Source organism: Mercenaria mercenaria, chromosome 12, assembly GCF_021730395.1.
Source record: "Mercenaria mercenaria strain notata chromosome 12, MADL_Memer_1, whole genome shotgun sequence".
NCBI classification, from domain to species: Eukaryota; Metazoa; Mollusca; class Bivalvia; order Venerida; family Veneridae; genus Mercenaria; species Mercenaria mercenaria.
In genome coordinates this window covers 76,437,418-76,456,005 of record NC_069372.1, presented here as the reverse complement: position 1 = coordinate 76,456,005, position 18,588 = coordinate 76,437,418, and the positions used below count along the sequence as shown (strand labels likewise).

Here is an 18,588-nt window from a genome sequence, read left to right as displayed (position 1 = left end):
TGATATTATTACTTTTGTTCTTTCCAGATGGGTCTGTTTAAAGGCAAACGTAGGATAGGGTTATCATTGACAACCAAAAAGAATGATGTAACATACAAATTTAAAAGAAAAGAAAATAAAACACAGCAAAATACATCAAATTTAGACGAACAGTTTAGAAATGTAAACACGAGCACCCCAAATAAAAGGAAGCGCAATAGAACGATTGTCACCAGCAATAAAGTGAGCACATTCAGATCTCATTTGCACAAAAAATGTATTATCACCAATCGTTCGCTTATACAATACACACCAGGACCGAAAATGGTAATACTTCTTGCGGAAATGATGGCGATTTATTCTGCAAACCATTAATCAGCTTAGTATGTGTGTAAATTAAACAAAACAGTTGTGCTATTTGACATTTGGTTTTATACTTGCTACTAAGTAAAATGTTTGATTAAACTTTGAACAGCTCTTTCTGGGTGCATACATGGCGTTAAATACAACGTCCACGTGACGTAAACACAATATCGTTTTGACGATTTAAGCATTGCTAGTCATGTCAGAATGTACACTTGATTTATAAAACTCTCTTTTTGCTAATTTGTTGGTTTTTTTTTTATCTTTTCAATATATTTATGTCTTTTCTAATTCATTTAGAAACAAATTTTTAAGAGTTATTTGAAAGCATAAATAAAATCGAGAAAGGCAGTGATACTATATAATGTAAATATAAGCAAATTATTTTTTTTCGATTTCGCAGAATTGGATCGGCAAATCAATGAATCGCGCTATTGGAAATTTTGAGTATCAACATACATGTTTACTTACAAACGTTATTTAAGTAAAATTAGAAAACTGTATTTATAATTCTGTAACTGTAAGCTCAGTAACGGTCAATACCCATTCTTACTACGTAGCATTAATTAAAAACAAATTTGACATCAAATATTGCCTCAAGAGATGGCACACTCCCAGTACTAAAGTAAATAACTAATTAATATGACTTTGACTTCAGAATGACGACTGACAAACGGACAAGGATAAGACAAAAGCTATATGATATATGCGGTTCGACAGGGGAATAAATATCTAACGTTTTCAGTTTCTTTGTTATCGTTAGAACATCTGGGAGAGGTATTTTGAGTGTTAGCATTTTCATATACGTATATGTAATCGAATTAAGCAATTTACAAGTAAACAATTATATTTATTTAGCATTTGTAAGTACCTAGTGAAGCACATATTGCAATTGCATTTCAAGACTACCACAAAGTTAACACTAACTATTAAAAAATCCAAAATGCGTTGGACATGAAAACTGTTGTGCATTAGGAAATGTCCCTTTCACAGAAAATATCATAGTTATACAACTTATAACGCCATGATAGCCCATCATTAGACAAGTGCAAAAGGAAAGAGAAGTGCAAATATCTCGTAATACATTCTAAGGAAATGAATAGGATGTTGTTAAAACATCATCCATCAAATGTTTGTCACAATCCAAGGAAATCATGATAAAACTCTGGTATGTGAGAATTGATGACACATTAAAAAAAATCTCAATTTCAAAGTGCTTTGGCTCCCACTCCGGTTCTTAGCGCCTCCTCTGCAGCGGTGGCTCCTCCGCATGGTGATAAATGCACATGTACGGGATAAACACGCTAGTAAACCACGTAAGTCATGCAGTAGTAAGATATGCTTTTCAGCAAGGTTGATGCAGGGACTATAAAATCTTAAATTTGTGTAAATTAGGGTGAAATATATGGGAAAATGTCTACTTTTGGTTTGGACTTACTGTATTTTCCAACTTTCAAAAGTTCTCACGTCAAGGAATGCATTTACCTTGCAAAATGGCCTGCATATATAAAAAGTATAATCATTTCTTAGTGGAACTACATTGGCTATTTTTTGAAATAGGGCCTTACATTTATCTGAGAAAGGAAACAATCAACTCACCCTTCTTCTTTGTTTACATTCTGCATGTAGTTCCGCTCATTAGCGCCTCCTCGGAAGTATCATTGGCTCTTTTTTCAACTCATCTCCTCAAAGAGGACGAGCCAGTGTTTACAGGCCGTGTATCCGTAGCCCTAACCAACCTGTAAACTGGGTCAGTCTTATATAAGTACAACAACACTGTTGACCCATTTAAACGAGGAGTAGTTGTGACACACAAACAGTGCATGAAACTTGAAAATGTTATTTAAATTTGACATTTGGTGTGCAAGTTTTAGCTTCTTGCATTTAGCCTATTATGTTGAAGCCTTGCAGGCAACATGATGTTATTGTACAGGCTTTAAAATAATATGCATAAAATAACTCATTAACCGGTACAATGCTGGACACGATTGATTCTGCCTTTGCGACCAGTGTAGACCATGATCAGCCTGCACATCCGTGCAGTCTGATCATGGTCTGCACTGTTCGCTCTTCAGTCAGTAAATTTTCAGTAAACACCCCTTCAAATGATAAATGGTACTGCCCAAAATGGAAGATGGACCAGTCCATTATTGAAATTAAGCATGGTAAGGGTAAAAAGTTTTTTTAAACAAAATCAAATGAGAAACAGTTTATTTAATACCAAAGGTTGAACAATAGTGAAAATTTGCATCTTGCGCCATAGTGCAAAACTTATAAATGCTGACATGTGACTGCAAAGCTCCGCTTACAAGTAACACAAACTTGACATTAGCATGCAGAGGGCTTGCAGGACCTAGACCATACAAAGTAAATAGCTATCACTTGCAAACAAAGTATTTATCTTGACAATTTAATTTACATTTTATGTAAGTTAGATCAGTAACATATCCTTGTGGGTTAACTGAAAGAAATTTAAAGTGTTTTATATCACTTATTATTTGAGAAACTAAATGCATAAAATAACTTGAAACTTGAGAAATATTTATTTCAAATTGCAGATAAAAGCAAAAATTACACCCTGTCACACAAATTGAATGCTTTTCTGATTTGTTAATATTAAGGAGATGCCATTGTCTGGAACTAAATTTTCTCCAGGTTATTTTAAATGTCATCTCATTCAATAAATGTGAAATAAAAGGCTACATGTGTACATGTGCATCTCTGGTAAAAACATATATCTTGCCATTTCTGATGTCTTGAGGATATAATTATACTAAACCTCAACTGTTAATATAAAGGGTTGACAAGGGAACAACACATCAAATACTCAATAATTTATTAATCCGCAGGTTTCAGTTCACAGTTTGTCTTTATGAAATCTTTGTCAAATTGAAATCTGGTTCATCATTGGGAGAAAGCTTACTAAGGTCCAGAGTGTCGATAGAAGAAACTTCCTAGAAAAAAGGATTTTCCAGTGTGTAACATAACACAACACAAGTCTGATCGTTTCTGATATTTATTCACACAGTAGAGTACTTTGTACATAACTTTAGTAAACTATTTTGTAACTTCAGAAGTCTTATCTTAACAAGCGTCATATTTAAAACCTAACTTAATCATCTACATTGTCTCTTAATATTTAAAATCTACAAGACCCATTTCCTAGGTCTCTGCCTCGGACTCCCGGTCCACACTCAAACTGTCCTAGCCTACCTCCTGGATACAGGAAAAATCTAAACATTATATAGCCATATCCTAACATCAGTTATACGCATTTCTGATATATTGACATGTCAATCGTTTTGGTTTGATATAATAAACTATTACAAAAGTGCATCAACTTGACAGATATGAACTGATCATATGTTCAAGGCTCATGTACTTTCTCACCTTATAAAATAACTTAAACAAATAAAATAATCTTTGATTATTTTACAAGTTTCTGTTTCACGTGACAAATTACTGAGTACTACTCTCGCATGTTATTTGTAACAATAATGTGTTAAATGTTACTATTGAGAAAAGGGAAATCAGGTAGTAAAACCATTATCCTCGACAGAATAGTTGTACTACTTTTGAATTGTATTGACTATAAAGAAAACACTGAATTACCCATAAAGACATAATCGACTTTTCCGATAATGTTTTCGTTATCGTTCTCTATTTATACTGGTACATTGTGTTGTTCATTGTTACCATTGTAACAAGCATAGCATTTTCTGTATTGGCAGTTTTTCTGCTGCCTATTATCTTTTAAATTCTTTTTGTCCTAGCTTCCCTTTTGACAGTTCATTTCTGGAATTCAATCTTGGATCAACACTGTTGTTCTGCTTCATCTGCTTATGATGGAATCTTGTAATAATATTGGCATCTTGTTGTTCATCGTCTGCTTCAATCTTTTTAATAATGTTTTCATGTTGAAGAAAGTGGTCATCATTATTTACTATGGTGAATAGCTCAAATTGTTCCAATTTCTGTTTCTTGTTTTCTAAAGCTTTGTTAGTCATCTGTGGCATATGTAAAGGTTTTCCAAGTTTTTCAAAGATTTCTTGCATAATGTTTCCATTCTGGTTCTTGAAGTCAACTGTGCAGCCAACACGAAGAAAAGCTTTTATTTGTGGATGAATGACATCAAAAGATGACACATGGTCAAAGTTTACAAGAACAATATTTTTTGACCTGTCTGCTTTAAAGTTATTCCAGCCATATTTCCATTCATTCTCAGTCCATGACCGCATCCCCTCGTCTGCTTCTTGGAGATAGCTATCTGACACTACAACAAGGAAGTTACGTGTTGTAGAAAGGACTTTAATTATTTCTGAGTCTCGTTCTGCTCCAAACGCAACATCACGACTTGGCTGAAAGACCTTGTATTTGGCTTTAATTAGTTCCGATTCAAGTTTATAATTCACCCATTTTGTAATATCATCATCCACATCATTAAAAGAAAGAAAAACATCATATTTGTTCAAGGGGAGAACAGTAGTTCTCCTTAGTTTTCTCATCCTTAAACAAAGAATAAGTAATTCATATCTGAAAATGTATATTGGTGTTCCTATTAATATTAGAATTATGATTGCCGCTGCTATCAGTATTTCAAGAAGGAAGGGGAAACCATTTGGAGAACAGTCCAAATCTTCTTGAGCAAACTCAAATGCTGGCTTTATGCCAGCTTGAGCAATTTCGCACAGGAATAAATTGTCATGGGTTTCACACGGTCTTGAATGTACCCATTTTTCAATCCATCTTGTTCGACAGTCACAACTTATTTGTAGATTTTGCATGTTTCTTGAGCAAACATTATGGTACTGAAACAATTGTGGCAGTTGTCTTAACTTTGGGTTGTTTGATATGTCTATATAGGTTGCATTTTCAAGTAGATTTGCAACATTATTGTTAATTTCTACAAGATTATTCCTAGAAATATCTAGCATAGATATTCTTGAAAGGTATGACACATTTGTAATTGTTGCAATTTGATTGTTTGATACATTCAGTGATACATAGTGTGAATATCTAGAGTATGGTATTTCTGGTAACGTGGTGAGGTCAGAGTTAGAACAGTCGATATATAATGTGTCTTTGTAAGGTTGATCTATGCAAGTACATCTAGGGTCACAGTCAGTTTCAACCAAACAGATGAATTTTTCTAGTTCAACTTCATAAACTTTCTTGCCAGCAAGAGTGTCAGGTGCGGCACATGTTATGTCCATATAATCTCTCCATACTGTATTGAAAATATCATATACATGAGACATAAATCGTTCAATATTACAATCACAAACTAGTTGAATATCTCCGAAATAAAATCCAAAGCTAAATAAGTACCCAAGCTGTATTATATCATCCAGTTTAAAAATTGTTTCAAAATCTGGCCAGGTATTTACTTTATTACTGGAGATGTCAACAAAACCAGGTCCGTATGGTATTGTGGAGTTTAAGGTAAAATCTGCTTCATTTACAAGATCAGTAATGTTATTTGAATTATAAGCTATCTTACAAAATGGGTACATGCCAAACATGTTTGAAACATCTAGTTCTGTCATTTCATTGTTGCTGAAGTCTGCGTAGAATAAATTCATCAGATATTTTGATGTTAGAATATTAGGATCCATTTCCTTAATTAGGTTCCCAGACAGATATATGTATCGGAGACGTGTCAGATTGGTAAAGGAAGTATTTGAAATGTGCGTAAGTTGGTTATTTCTCAGGTTAATTTCATCAAGTCTTACTAAACAGTTAAGGTCTGGAAGTTTGCGGATTTTATTGTTTTCAAAGTTTAACTTTACAATATGTCCCCAGAACTGTTTGATGTTTGTAAACTCCGCAGGGTACTTATCTTCCAGATTTGTGTCATGGTCCCAGTTGCAAAGATTACTGGGAATTTCTGTCATTTCAGCATTTGTTTGTTCAATTTTATATATTACAGGTTTACTAGGTGCTTGATTTGGCAAAACCAAGCTTCTACCTAACACAGATATATATTCTATAAATAGCTCAATCTCTTTGCCTTCCCAGACTGCACATGATCTGCAGGTACAGCATTTATCAAATTCTTCTGACTGGACTTGACTTGGCTCCTTTCTGCAATGTTCATCCAGTTTGCAGCGTAAATCATTTCTTGGCTCTGTAACCCACGACATATTCCATAGATCTCCATATGTCTCATCACATACGGCTTCTGCTCGAGTTAGTAAGGAAAAGGCAATCATCCACAAGAATTGACACCTGAAATACACACTAAAGTTTAATTAATACTGTCTTCCACATGTAGTGCGGATGATATGCCTGTCAATCTGCCAATCATAAACTCCTCTAACACCACCCCGTGGATTTACACCTTACTTATGTATATAAGTTTTTGTTGCCAAACCCAGTTTGGCATGTCAACAGTATTTTTCAGTTCAGTGATGTTCAGAAGAGTTATGGCCTTTGATTTATAAAATGTTATTATTTTTAAGTCACCTTTTTGATATTATTTGGAAGATTACCAATTTAAAGCAGGTTTCTGTAGTCACTAATTGGTCATATACCCAATTGCAAAAGTTGGCTGCAGAATAACTGTGGTAAAAAAAAGATTTTTCAGTGCAAAAGTACAGCAGATTTTATAAGGAAAATCATCAACAATGCAAATCATTGACTGATGTATGTAAGTAAGTAAGTAATTAACAACCATTTCTAGAGGCTACACATTGGGTTTCCCCATCTATCATGTTGGCCGCAACATATTGCAGTACAATTTTGATTCCATACCTCATGTTTTTATTTCGATTTAAATGAGATGTGGAACCAAAATTTGTAGTCCTGTTTGGCGCCATATAACCTATACTGTGTTGGTGTGTCATAAAACCCAAATAAATAAATAAATAAATTGCAGTACAAACATGAAACAAATATTATTAAGCATAGAATGTCATTACAATAAAGGATTTAAACAAGCAAGTAAAAAATATTGAACTAACATAGTACAGAAACAGCAATGATACAATAAAATTAAAAAGGCTGTAATAATCCCATACAAAAAAAATAAAAATAATGCACACTTATTTGATTGTAAATAAATATTTGAGATAGCGATCTTTAATTGTTTAATGAAAAATGCCACTTAATGTATGAACTTGAAATTGTTTTAGAGTTTCTGATTTACGGATGCTAGGCAGTATATCATTCCATAATTTTGTACCAGAATAGGCAAGGGGTTTATCTGTTTGTTGGACAATAAGACAAATTAAAGGCTTTTAGCCTATCTATTCTTCAATAATTTTTTGTACATATTATTTTATCTAGAAATACCTCATATTTGATGTGTACGTCCCTGTATCCAGTCCCTTCTAGTATTTGTATATAACTAGTGTAAGACAACATTTACTTAATACTGCTTTTATAGCTCTTCTGAGAGTCATAAATCGCAACATTAAATTTTATGATATTTAGATACTTAAAACTGAAAGAAAAAGACGTCGGTAATAAATAACGCTAATTATTAAACAGATTATTTTAGTCTACCTACCTTCCTGAGCCCCTCCTGAACAGTTGAGTCATCCGCTCATGATGAAATAATGCACGGAGGAGCACCTGGGGTCTTCCTCCACCATTAAAGCTGGAAAGTCGCCATATGACCTATCATGTGTCGGTGCGACGTTAAATCCAACAAAAAAAAAAAAAAAAAGTTGAGTCATGGTCTTGTTTAGCTTTAAGGTTCTTTCATCATATCCATTTGTCTGTTGTCAACATTTCTTCATAATCCATAATGCTAACTTGACAGGAATGTTCATTGTAAATACAGTCTAACCTGTCTTAAGCAGCCAGCCAGGGGAAGCAGACATTTTGGCCACTTAAGCCAGGTGACCGCTGATCGGAGGTGCAGCCAGTATATGTATTTTTCCGACTTCTGACCAGTTTAGCCTTTAGGCCCATTACATTTTCAGTTTTCTATTATTATTTTACCAGGATACAATGACGTGCATTTGCCTTCGCAATACAAATGCTTTTTTTTTTAGCAATCTAAAACTCCGGCGTGGTTTTTTTACAACAAAAATTGTTACAGACAATTTTCCAACTTCAAAACAAGTTTGTTTACAATTTTCGCCATTTTGGTATGGGAAGCTACTCTCGGCGCTTATTGTCTACGCTAAATCTATGATTGCCGTTATGTTCCGTAAAAGATAGAGTGGGTTTTTTTTTCAAACACAATTTCGTATAAATTTAATAGTATTTTGGTGACAGAAGTATAAAAAAAAACACAAATATTATGCTACTAATTAGTTATCGAGTATTTTCTTTAACCGATATCAAACTGTGAACAACAAAACTGACACGAGGTGACACGCTAATTGCCGATAATTACTGGCCATTTTATCATAACAAAAAGGGGATTACGCCTTTGGTTATCAGTTTTAATTGAGAAGCTCATGTCATTTTGTCGTTCTTGTGGTGAAGTCACGCGAAACTTAGCAATCACGTGCTTCTCAAAAATCGGGTATCTTCGGCGATTATCTCCTAAAAGTAATTGGTTTTGGAAGAAAAATGGCCGCTGAAAGGGGTCAAATACGGTGGTCGGGAGGCAATTTCGGTGGCCGCTGGCCGCGGACGGCAGGTGGCCACTGAATGAAGTGATAAAATAGAGGAAAATCCGTCGGGGGCGTCATAAAATGACTGCTGAACGGAGGTGACCGCTGATCGGAGGTGACCGTTAGTACAGGTTAGACTGTAAGTAAGTAAGTAAGTAAGTAAGTAACGTCTTTATTTAATGAGGCTAATGCATTCAGTTTCCCTATCTTCCATGCGGGCCTCAACATATACACAACATATATACAGTCAACATAATACACAATATATATATATACAGTAAACAGTACGAAACATAATAAAAATGAAATATATGAAGTAATGATTTTTATCAATTCATCACTAGCAGTTTAGATATTAAGATGATTATATAATGCAAAAATTCAGTTAGAGAATTGCCACTGGACATAAGATGTTTGGAATTTCCTAAGAGTGTCAGAATTTCGAATTTGTATTGGAATGTCATTCCATATTTTTGGACCCGAGTAAGTAAATGACTTTCTAAACAATTCTATTTTTGGTTTTGGTATAATTAAGTTTGAATTTTGTACAGATCTTAGGTTTAAGTTGTGCCTGTGATTAACTGTTTGGAATTTATTTTTCATGTAAAGTGGAAATGATGGTTCGTTTATAGATTTGTACATGAGAATTGACTTTTTGTACATAATTCTTTGGTCAAATGACATCCAATTTAGTTCTTTAAATAATTCATTTGAAGAGGTATCGAAACTTTTGTCTAAGATTATTCTGGCAGCTCTCTTTTGAAATTTGATAATGTCTGAAAGTAATTCATTGCTGCAGTTTCCCCAAAAAGTGCAGCAGTAGTCCAAGTGAGGCAGTATGTAAGCATTAAAGAATAGTTTTCTAGAATGAAGATCAAGATATTGTTTAATTCTAAGAAGCAAGTAGAGCTGTGAATTACATTTTTTTAACATTGTTTGTACATGTGTTTTCCATTTTAGATTGTTGTCTACATATAATCCTAGTAGTTTTTCAGTGTCTGTCAATTCTGTTTCTTGGTCTTGAAGGTGTAGAGTAGGTGGTGTAGTATTTCTTGGTTTTGTATTTCTTATTGATAAGTTCATGGATTTAGTTTTTTGTGCATTTAGAATTTGTATTGTCTTCTTTCATATTCCTTCAAATCTGGGTCATTCATGCAGAATTCTGGTTGCAGTTGCAACCAAAACTTTAAAAAGCTTCTCAGAAGTGTAGGCCTGATGTCAAATAATTTCACAAAAATGTTTCTTTGTTGATCATTTACCAAATTTCTTCAAAACACATTCTGTTTTGTCCAAAAATATGGTCGCCAGCAGGCAAGGGCAACATTACCTTTTTTGAGTGGCTTTTTTTTCAGCTATCTAGAAATAGGCGATAGTAACATTATCAATGATACCACCAGTGATTTCTGTTTTAAAACAATACTTTCAGGTACATAATTATGTGCTACAGTGTGCTAATCAATTTTTACTTGACCACGTTTTTGTCCCCCCCCCCCCCCCCCCCCACCCCCCATCCTCGCAAAAAAACACAAAAAAAAACAAATGTGCAGGTGGGGGATAGGAGGCACTTAGAGACATCTGTATGTCCATTTGAATTTGTGTCATGCTTGTCTCAAAAAGTAGTGATCAAACCTCACAGGATTGTCATTCAGCTTGAGAAGTTGTGCACCTGTTGTTTTAATTTGGGTTTCTCGCAGCCACCCCGTAGTTTTGGCCCTTGACTCAGTAAAAAATGATTTAATAGTTTGTGTTGCATATATTTCAGAAAGTATTTGGCCCAGGATTTGGGAACATTATAGGAATCTTATTCAGTACTGTGCCTCTAGGGTTTCTTTTAAGATTTCACTTGGCCAGACCAGAGTTATTGCCCTTGACTTAGTCAGAAATATGCATAAAAGTTTGTGTCAAAGGTATCTTAAAACTTATTTAACCTGGGGTTTTCAAACTGAAACATGATAGGAGTATTCAGCATTGAGTTTTCTTTTGGATTTAGGTTGGTCAGATCAGAGTTATGGCCCTTGATATAGTCAAAAATATGCATAAAGGGCATACACGTTAGTATCACAAGTATCTCAAGAGGTATTTGACCTAATGTCATAAAGCATTATGGAGTTATTATATCACTTGTATTATTGTGCACATGGTACACAATGTCATGGTGTTCTATTTGGGATTTCACTCAGCCAGATCATAGTTACTGTTATGGTCCTTGAAAAATAAACATAAAGTGGTAAAGCTTTGTGTTGCATATGTCTTTAAAATATTTGATTTAGAGTCATGAAACCATGTGGGAATATTATTATTTGTGTGAACTTACGCACCCGAGTTATGTTTTGTTTGTGATTTAATGCCGTTTTTGAACAGTATTTCATTTATGTAATGGCCGGGCAGTTAAATCTAACCAGGCTTTTATCAAATCGTCACAGAGAACTTATGCCTGGTGTGGGGATCAAACTCATGACCCCATAATCCATTGATCTGCACTGTCCCTATTGAGCTAAGCAAGTTTTGTTTGGATTTTACTCTGCAAGACCAGAGTTAAAGCCATTGACTTAGTCAAAATATGCATTAAGGGCTTGAAAGTTTGTCCTGTGTATCTCAAAAAGTATTTGACCTAGAGTCAAAACATAAGAGGATTGTTTTATAGCATGTGAAGTTGTTCATCTAGTGATCTGTTTGGGATTTCACTTGGCCTGAGTTATGGTCCTTATCAATGACTTAATGAAAAATACACAAAGTGCTTAAGAGTTGCTAATATCTTAACAATATTTCACCTTGAGTCATGAAACTATGTGTACAGGGGTACCAGTGTCCTATAGACACATGATTTTTCTTTAAATGGACTGATCTTTGGATTGTTTGATAGTAGGTTGCATTTTCAGGTAATGGCAGCACTGTGCAGGAGCCTCGCCTACTATGAAAAATGTATATTTGACATACAGTTTACTTTAGATATGTAGTTGGGCTTTGAATGCTTCATGTGAGGAAGCCATCCAGCTAGCTTGCAGAAGGTTGGGTGGTTCTACCGAGGTGCCCGCTCTTAATGAAATAATGTATAGAGGGGTGCCTGGGGTCTAGCTGGAAAGTCGCCATATGACCTATAATTGTGTCCATGCGATGTTGAACCCAACAAAATGAATAAGTAAATAGATATGTTGTTGTTGTAAAGAATAGAGAATATTGTCACAGATTCAGGCTTTATTCTTTTTATCTTGCTTTTAAGACTTGTTATGTGGAAATTGACACCAGTTGCTCTTGCATTATAAATTCTGTCCTGTTTAAAGTACAAAAAGTTCGATACTTGTACTACATTAAGAATTTTCACTTAGTAAATAGCTAAATAATCTCTTATAATCTCTAGCCAGTATTGTAAGATTAGACCTACTGGTTTATTTTTTTTATCTATCTATCTATCTATATATATATATATATAGGTTATACCATAAAGGGGGATTTTTTCAATGACACTGATTATGTCAAGGTTGCATTCTGATTGATTTGATTGGTTGAAGAGACCTTTATTATCTTCCTATTGGCAGCCTGGGACAGAGGTGTTTTGATTGATTTATACTTATGTTAAAGTTATGTAAGGTAGTATTTGGAAAGTGCTCAAGAAACTGTTGGTAGCTCAATTTATTGTAAGCATTGATTGAGAATTAAAGAAAATATTTGATACTTTTTGTGTCCTTAATCTAGATAAGCAGTCTCAAAATCGGGACAGAGGTGTTATACTGTAAGTGAAGAAATATTTGCGGGCTTCAAATTTTCGCCATATTCTCGGTGATTGACAGTCTGCGAATTCATTATTACCACGATTATTTCTATACAAATTTCTACTTACAAGTCATATTTTCGTGCAATTGTAAACCATCTCAATCTAGTGTGTTAAAGAATACAAGAGCTGTCATTATACATTTGTACCTTCATGTATATAATGAATATAAACAAGTTGTTAGTTATTGTAATGTATAAAATTATTGAAAAAAAAGGAAAAGAAAACAAACAAAAACAATTGTTGTTTCGTGTAATGTTTTACCAAAACACTAGCAAACATGCACAAATAAAAAGTGTCAAACACGGCATTCAAAACCCTCAAACAAATCTTGGCAAACATGGTGATTAAATGATCGTTAGATGACTTTCTATCAGCTTCGAAAACATTCACTATTCAGATATAATTTCCATTTTTGATTTAATCGGTTTTCAATTCAATTCTTCTAGAAACTGCTCACTAGACAGGTATTTTTGTTTGCATATTTTTTGACAATGCTCGACAGATGATTATAACACAATTATTTCAGTCCTGGCTTACGTCGCTATGACTGATCCTGACGTTGTCCCGTTCTTTCAGTCCTGGCTTCGTTACGTCGCTATGACTGATCCTGACGTTGTCCCGTTCTTTCAGTCACGGCTTACGTCGCTATGACTGATCCTGACGTTGTCCCGTTCTTTCAGTCACGGCTTACGTCGCTATGACTGATCCTGACGTTGTCCCGTTCTTTCAGTCACGGCTTACGTCGCTATGACTGATCCTGACGTTGTCCCGTTCAGTCACGGCTTACGTCGCTATGACTGATCCTGACGTTTTCCCGTTCTTTCAGTCACGGCTTACGTCGCTATGACTGATCCTGACGTTGTCCCGTTCTTTCAGTCACGGCTTACGTCGCTATGACTGATCCTGACGTTGTCCCGTTCTTTCAGTCACGGCTTACGTCGCTATGACTGATCCTGACGTTGTCCCGTTCTTTCAGTCACGGCTTACGTCGCTATGACTGATCCTGACGTTGTCCCGTTCTTTCAGTCACGGCTTACGTCGCTATGACTGATCCTGACGTTGTCCCGTTCTTTCAGTCACGGCTTACGTCGCTATGACTGATCCTGACGTTGTCCCGTTCAGTCACGGCTTACGTTGCTATGACTGATCCTGACGTTTTCCCATTCTTTCAGTCACGGCTTACGTCGCTATGACTGATCCTGACGTTGTTCCGATTCCTCGGTGATTTATACTAGTTAAAACTCTTGTATTAGCCTCCCTTGAGTGGATATTTTGCTGTGCGCGAATTTATGATTTTAAGCATAATATGTCTCCGCGAAATCAAAATTGCGCGAATATATCTACAATGCCGAAAACGGACCATTCTGCGAAAATTTGTCTCTGCGAATTCATTATACATTATACACTTACACTATTAGAAATTATTATATTAGGACTGGTATGGAAACAAATGTAACAAACAAAATGAAATATGAAATTCATATTAGTAAGATAGAAACTGGAAAAAATTGACAAAAAGTTGCAATTGTGTATAGTGTTGGTCCAGTTATGGCCAACATACAATTGCCCCTTAGTAAGTAAACAGCATCAGTCGTAGCTGACTTATAATAATTGTTGCTGAGAAAAAGGATTTTGTATTATTTATTGGACTAACTACTCATCCGAATTATATGAAATAAGATCAGCGTAATGTTATAAACATTTCAGTTTTTCGTAGTGTGTTGCATTCTTTTCTCTTTTTTTATGATATTGAAACTAGATCAAATCAGTACTTACCAAAGAGCAATTGTAGCTTGTTAGTTCCTGCACTGTATGCCAAACTACCTTTGGACTTTGGGCTTTTCTTTTGGAAATTAATTTTCTGAACTTTTCAACTTGATATTTATTTTGTCAGTACTAGATCTGTATTTACACAAAACATGAACTTGAAATAACATTGATTAATTTGATTATTTTCTTTTGTATGTAAAATCAGGTGTGCCACTTTCTGCTAAATGCATTCAACTTAAATGGAACAAAGGTCATAAGAGACCTTTAAAAAAAATACTGAAGTGGTATTGAAGTCAAGGAAGGTGAGAAAGGCATGTAACAAAATGGGTTCTTGTAACATAAGTTGTAGCTATTGAGTATTAACTAATTGATATTTCTGTTTAATGCACTTCCTTGTCTTACTTTTCTTGTGAATGTTTTCTTATACAAGCTGATGTAGACGATTCTCTGCTATCAATGCTTTTCCTATTTTTATACGCCCCTTTGAAAAAACGGGATGTATTATGGGAACGCCCCTGGCAGGCGGGCGGGTGGGCGGGTGGGATGGCGGGCGGGCGGGCGGGCGGGCGGCGTCCACAGACTTTGTCCGGAGCATATCTTCTACATGCATGAAGGGATTTTGATGAAACTTGGCACAGTTGTTCACCATCATGAGACGGAGTGTCATGCGCAAGAACCAGGTCCCTAGGTCTAAGGTCAAGGTCACACTTAGAGGTCAAAGGTCAAATTCAAGAATGTCTTTGTCCGGAGCATATCTTCTTCATGCATAGAGGGATTTTGATGAAAGTTGGCACAATTGTTCATCATCATGAGAAGGAGTGTCATGCGCAAGAACCAGGTCCCTAGGTCTAAGGTCAAGGTCACACTTAGAGGTCAAAGGATACAAGAATGAAAACTTTGTCCGGAGCATTTCTTCTTCATGCATAGAGGGATTTTGATATAACTCGGCACAAATGTTCACCACCATGAGGCGGAGTGTCATGCGCAAGAACCAGGGCTCTAGGTCTAAGGTCAAGGTCACACTTAGAGGTCAAAGGATACAAGAATGAAAACCTTGTCCGGAGCATTTCTTCTTCATGCATAGAGGGATTTTGATATAACTTGGCACAAATGTTCACCACCACGAGACGTAGTGTCATGCACAAGAACCAGGTCCCTAGGTCTAAGGTCAAGGTCACACTTAGAGGCCAAAGGTCAGATACAAGAATGACTTTGTCCAAAGCATTTCTTCATGCATGGAGGGATTTTGATGTAACTTGACACAATTATACACCATCATGAGACGAATTGTCATGCGCAGTTCCCTTCTTTAGAATTACTTCCCTTTGTTGTTACTATAAATAGCTTATATTGTAACTTTTTCATTACTAGTCGTAGGGAAAAATCAAGACCACTTTTCTGTAGTATAACATGCATGCTACATCCAATTTTGAGGTGTATTTTGACCAGTCTCTACCTGGTAAAGATTTTTATGAGGACTTACAATTTTTTTATTTTTTTATTTTTTTTATTTATTTATTTTTTTTTTTTAAGATTATCTTCCCTTAGTTGTTACTATAAATAACTTATATTGTAACTTTTTTTATAATTGACCGTAGGGAAAAACCAAGACCACTTTTCTGTGGTACAACATAGATGTTACTTTCCAATTTTAGGTGTATTTTAAGGTATCTCTACCTGGTAAGGAGTTTTTTTGTGGACTTAGAAAAACAAAACACTTACAGTTATTACTATACAACCACAAAATTAAAATTCCATTTGCAAATACAGGTGCTAGAGTAAAGAAATTTGCTGTGACAGGCGTATATTGTGACATTCTTGCACTCTTGTTTGTTTTATATCTTTCACAGTATAAGTATCAATAGAGACAGCATGATCATATTCAGTAGAATTGTGTTTGAAAAAAACTGCAGTGGTCGGATATAAATCACCAAGTATGTTTCATGTAGAAATTTGCATAGACGCAAGCCCTTAAGTTTTCTTCCATTTGGAAATTCTTGTAGTATTTGTGTGTGTTATTGGGTTGGAGTGCATAATTAAGGCACTGCTGCAAAATGGTCAAAACACAGTCTGTTTGATTATGAAATCAGAGAGCATGGCTGAAGATCTGCTTAAAGGCTCTTAGGAGGACCAGCATGAGTCTGCATTCATTTGTTTTTTCTTTGGAGATCTCTGAATAATAATTTGTCAGATTTTCCTAACTGGAATGTCGTTTTTGTTATGTTTTGTAAAACAAGTTAATGAAAGAAAGAAATTGCAGAATAAGCATATTTTACAATGTAGAAATTTCTCAGGCTGTTGCTTTCATTTTCAGGTGTTCCAAAAGCGACAAATCTGAACCAGCACATAGATCTACTGTATGGACTGAGCAAGTATGTACAGGAACTACTTCATGCTGGGGACTGTGTTCAGCTGATCAAAACAGACTACCAGTCTGAGGTAAGTTTCAACAGAGAACAAATTTACACTGTACCTGATTTGAGGGAGTTTTTATTTTGTTCTTTTTTATGCATAACATGATAATTTGCGAGGGTTGGTGTGACTAAGTAAACATATTATCTTTTCTATATTGAATTTAAGCACTTGAGTATAGTTCTGTCCACTAAGCTCAGTAGGGAGACCATTGATCTACAGCTCATGAGGTTGTTGGTTCAGTCCTTGGGCAAGGTGTATGCTCCTCATGATTTAGTAGAAGACATTTATGTCAGTCATTCTCCACGTCTGATTTGTGTGAAGAAGTTGGCAAGTCTTTAGGTGAACAAGTTTGTATTGCTACAGAATCCAGGAACAATGGTAAGGTCAACTGCCTGCAATGCTTTTGAAAAAAAGAAAGGACTAAATCAAAACAAGAACTTTCTTGGATATATTTACATTATGTTTCAAATTAGCAGTGCTGCAAGACATACAGAGTAAGTAGCAATATATTACTCTTAAACAAATCGAGATGTCGGTAGCCAGACCACTTCAAATTAAGCTGGGGATCAGTAACAAGGAAGTTTGTGAAAAAAGGTTATTTACCTAATGCACACTCAAGATAAAAGTGTTCTTCAAAATTGATACATTGCTGTCACATACATTGAGTAAGCCCTTTTTAATGAATGATAAGTGTTTGAAAATGTTCAAATATTGCTTTTTACATTTTTAAAGAAAATGCTTTTATTTCTGAAACAATATGTCAGGTGTCACCTGGAGAGCATAGAACTGTTGTCCTGGTTACAATTTAAGAGTGACTTGTTGCAGATTTTAGCTCAGTTATATTTTTATTAGCTCACCTGTCACATAGTGACAAGGTGAGCTTTTGTGATCACCCTTCGTCTGTCGTCAGTCCGTCCGTGCATGCGGGCGTGCATGTGTCCGTCAACAATTTCTTGTCTGCACGATAGTGGTTTCATTTATGATTTTATTTTAACCAAACTTGCACACAACTTGTATCACCATAAGATCTCTGTTCCTTTCTTGAACTGGCCAGATCCCATTATGGGTTCCAGAGTTATGGCCCCTGAAAGGGCCAAAGTTAGCTATTTTGACCTTGTCTGCACAATAGCAGCTTTATTTATGATTTGATTTTTACCAAACTGGCACACAACTTGTATCACCATAAGATCTTGGTTCCTTTCTTGAACTGGCCAGATTCCTTTATGGGTTCCAGAGTTATGGCCCCTGAAAGGGCCAAATTAGCTATTTTGACCTTGTCTGCACAATAGCAGCTTCATTTATGATTTGATTTTAACCAAATTTGCAAACAACTTGTATCACAATAAGATCTTGGTTCCTTTCTTGAACTGGCGAGATTCCATTATGGGTTCCAGAGTTATGGCCCCTGAAAGGGCCAGAATTAGCTATTTTGACCTTGTCTGCACAATAGCAGCTTCATTTATGACTTGAATTTAATCAAACTTGCACAAAACTTGTGTCACCATAAGATCTTGATTCCTTAGTTGAACCGGCCAAATCCCATAATGGGTTCCAGAGTTATGGCCCCTGAAAGGGCCAAAATTAGCTATTTTGACCTTGTCTGCACAATAGCCGATTTTTTTTTTTTTTTTTTTTTTTTTTTTTTTTTTTTTTTTTTTTGAGGCCCCATATGGGTAACCCCGTTTATTCCTTTACATACATGAAAACAGAAACATACAC

At 35.4% G+C, this 18,588-nt stretch overlaps 2 protein-coding genes across 2 annotated transcripts in view; one reads left to right on the top strand and one right to left on the bottom strand.

Moving 5' to 3' along the window:
• The window catches only part of LOC123535308 (myb-binding protein 1A-like protein), a 127,939-nt gene that overhangs the window by 72,205 nt on the left and 37,146 nt on the right, over positions 1-18,588 (top strand). Inside the window, exon 13 of the mRNA XM_045317917.2 lies at positions 16,769-16,893. Coding sequence (XP_045173852.2) covers positions 16,769-16,893 — 125 coding nt within the window. The remainder of the gene's footprint in view (positions 1-16,768; positions 16,894-18,588) is intronic.
• LOC123531284 (uncharacterized) lies at positions 3,343-6,571 on the bottom strand. The gene has a single exon (XM_053520360.1). The coding sequence runs from the start codon at positions 6,552-6,554 to the stop codon at positions 4,089-4,091; it is 2,466 nt and encodes an 821-aa protein (XP_053376335.1). The 5' UTR covers positions 6,555-6,571; the 3' UTR covers positions 3,343-4,088.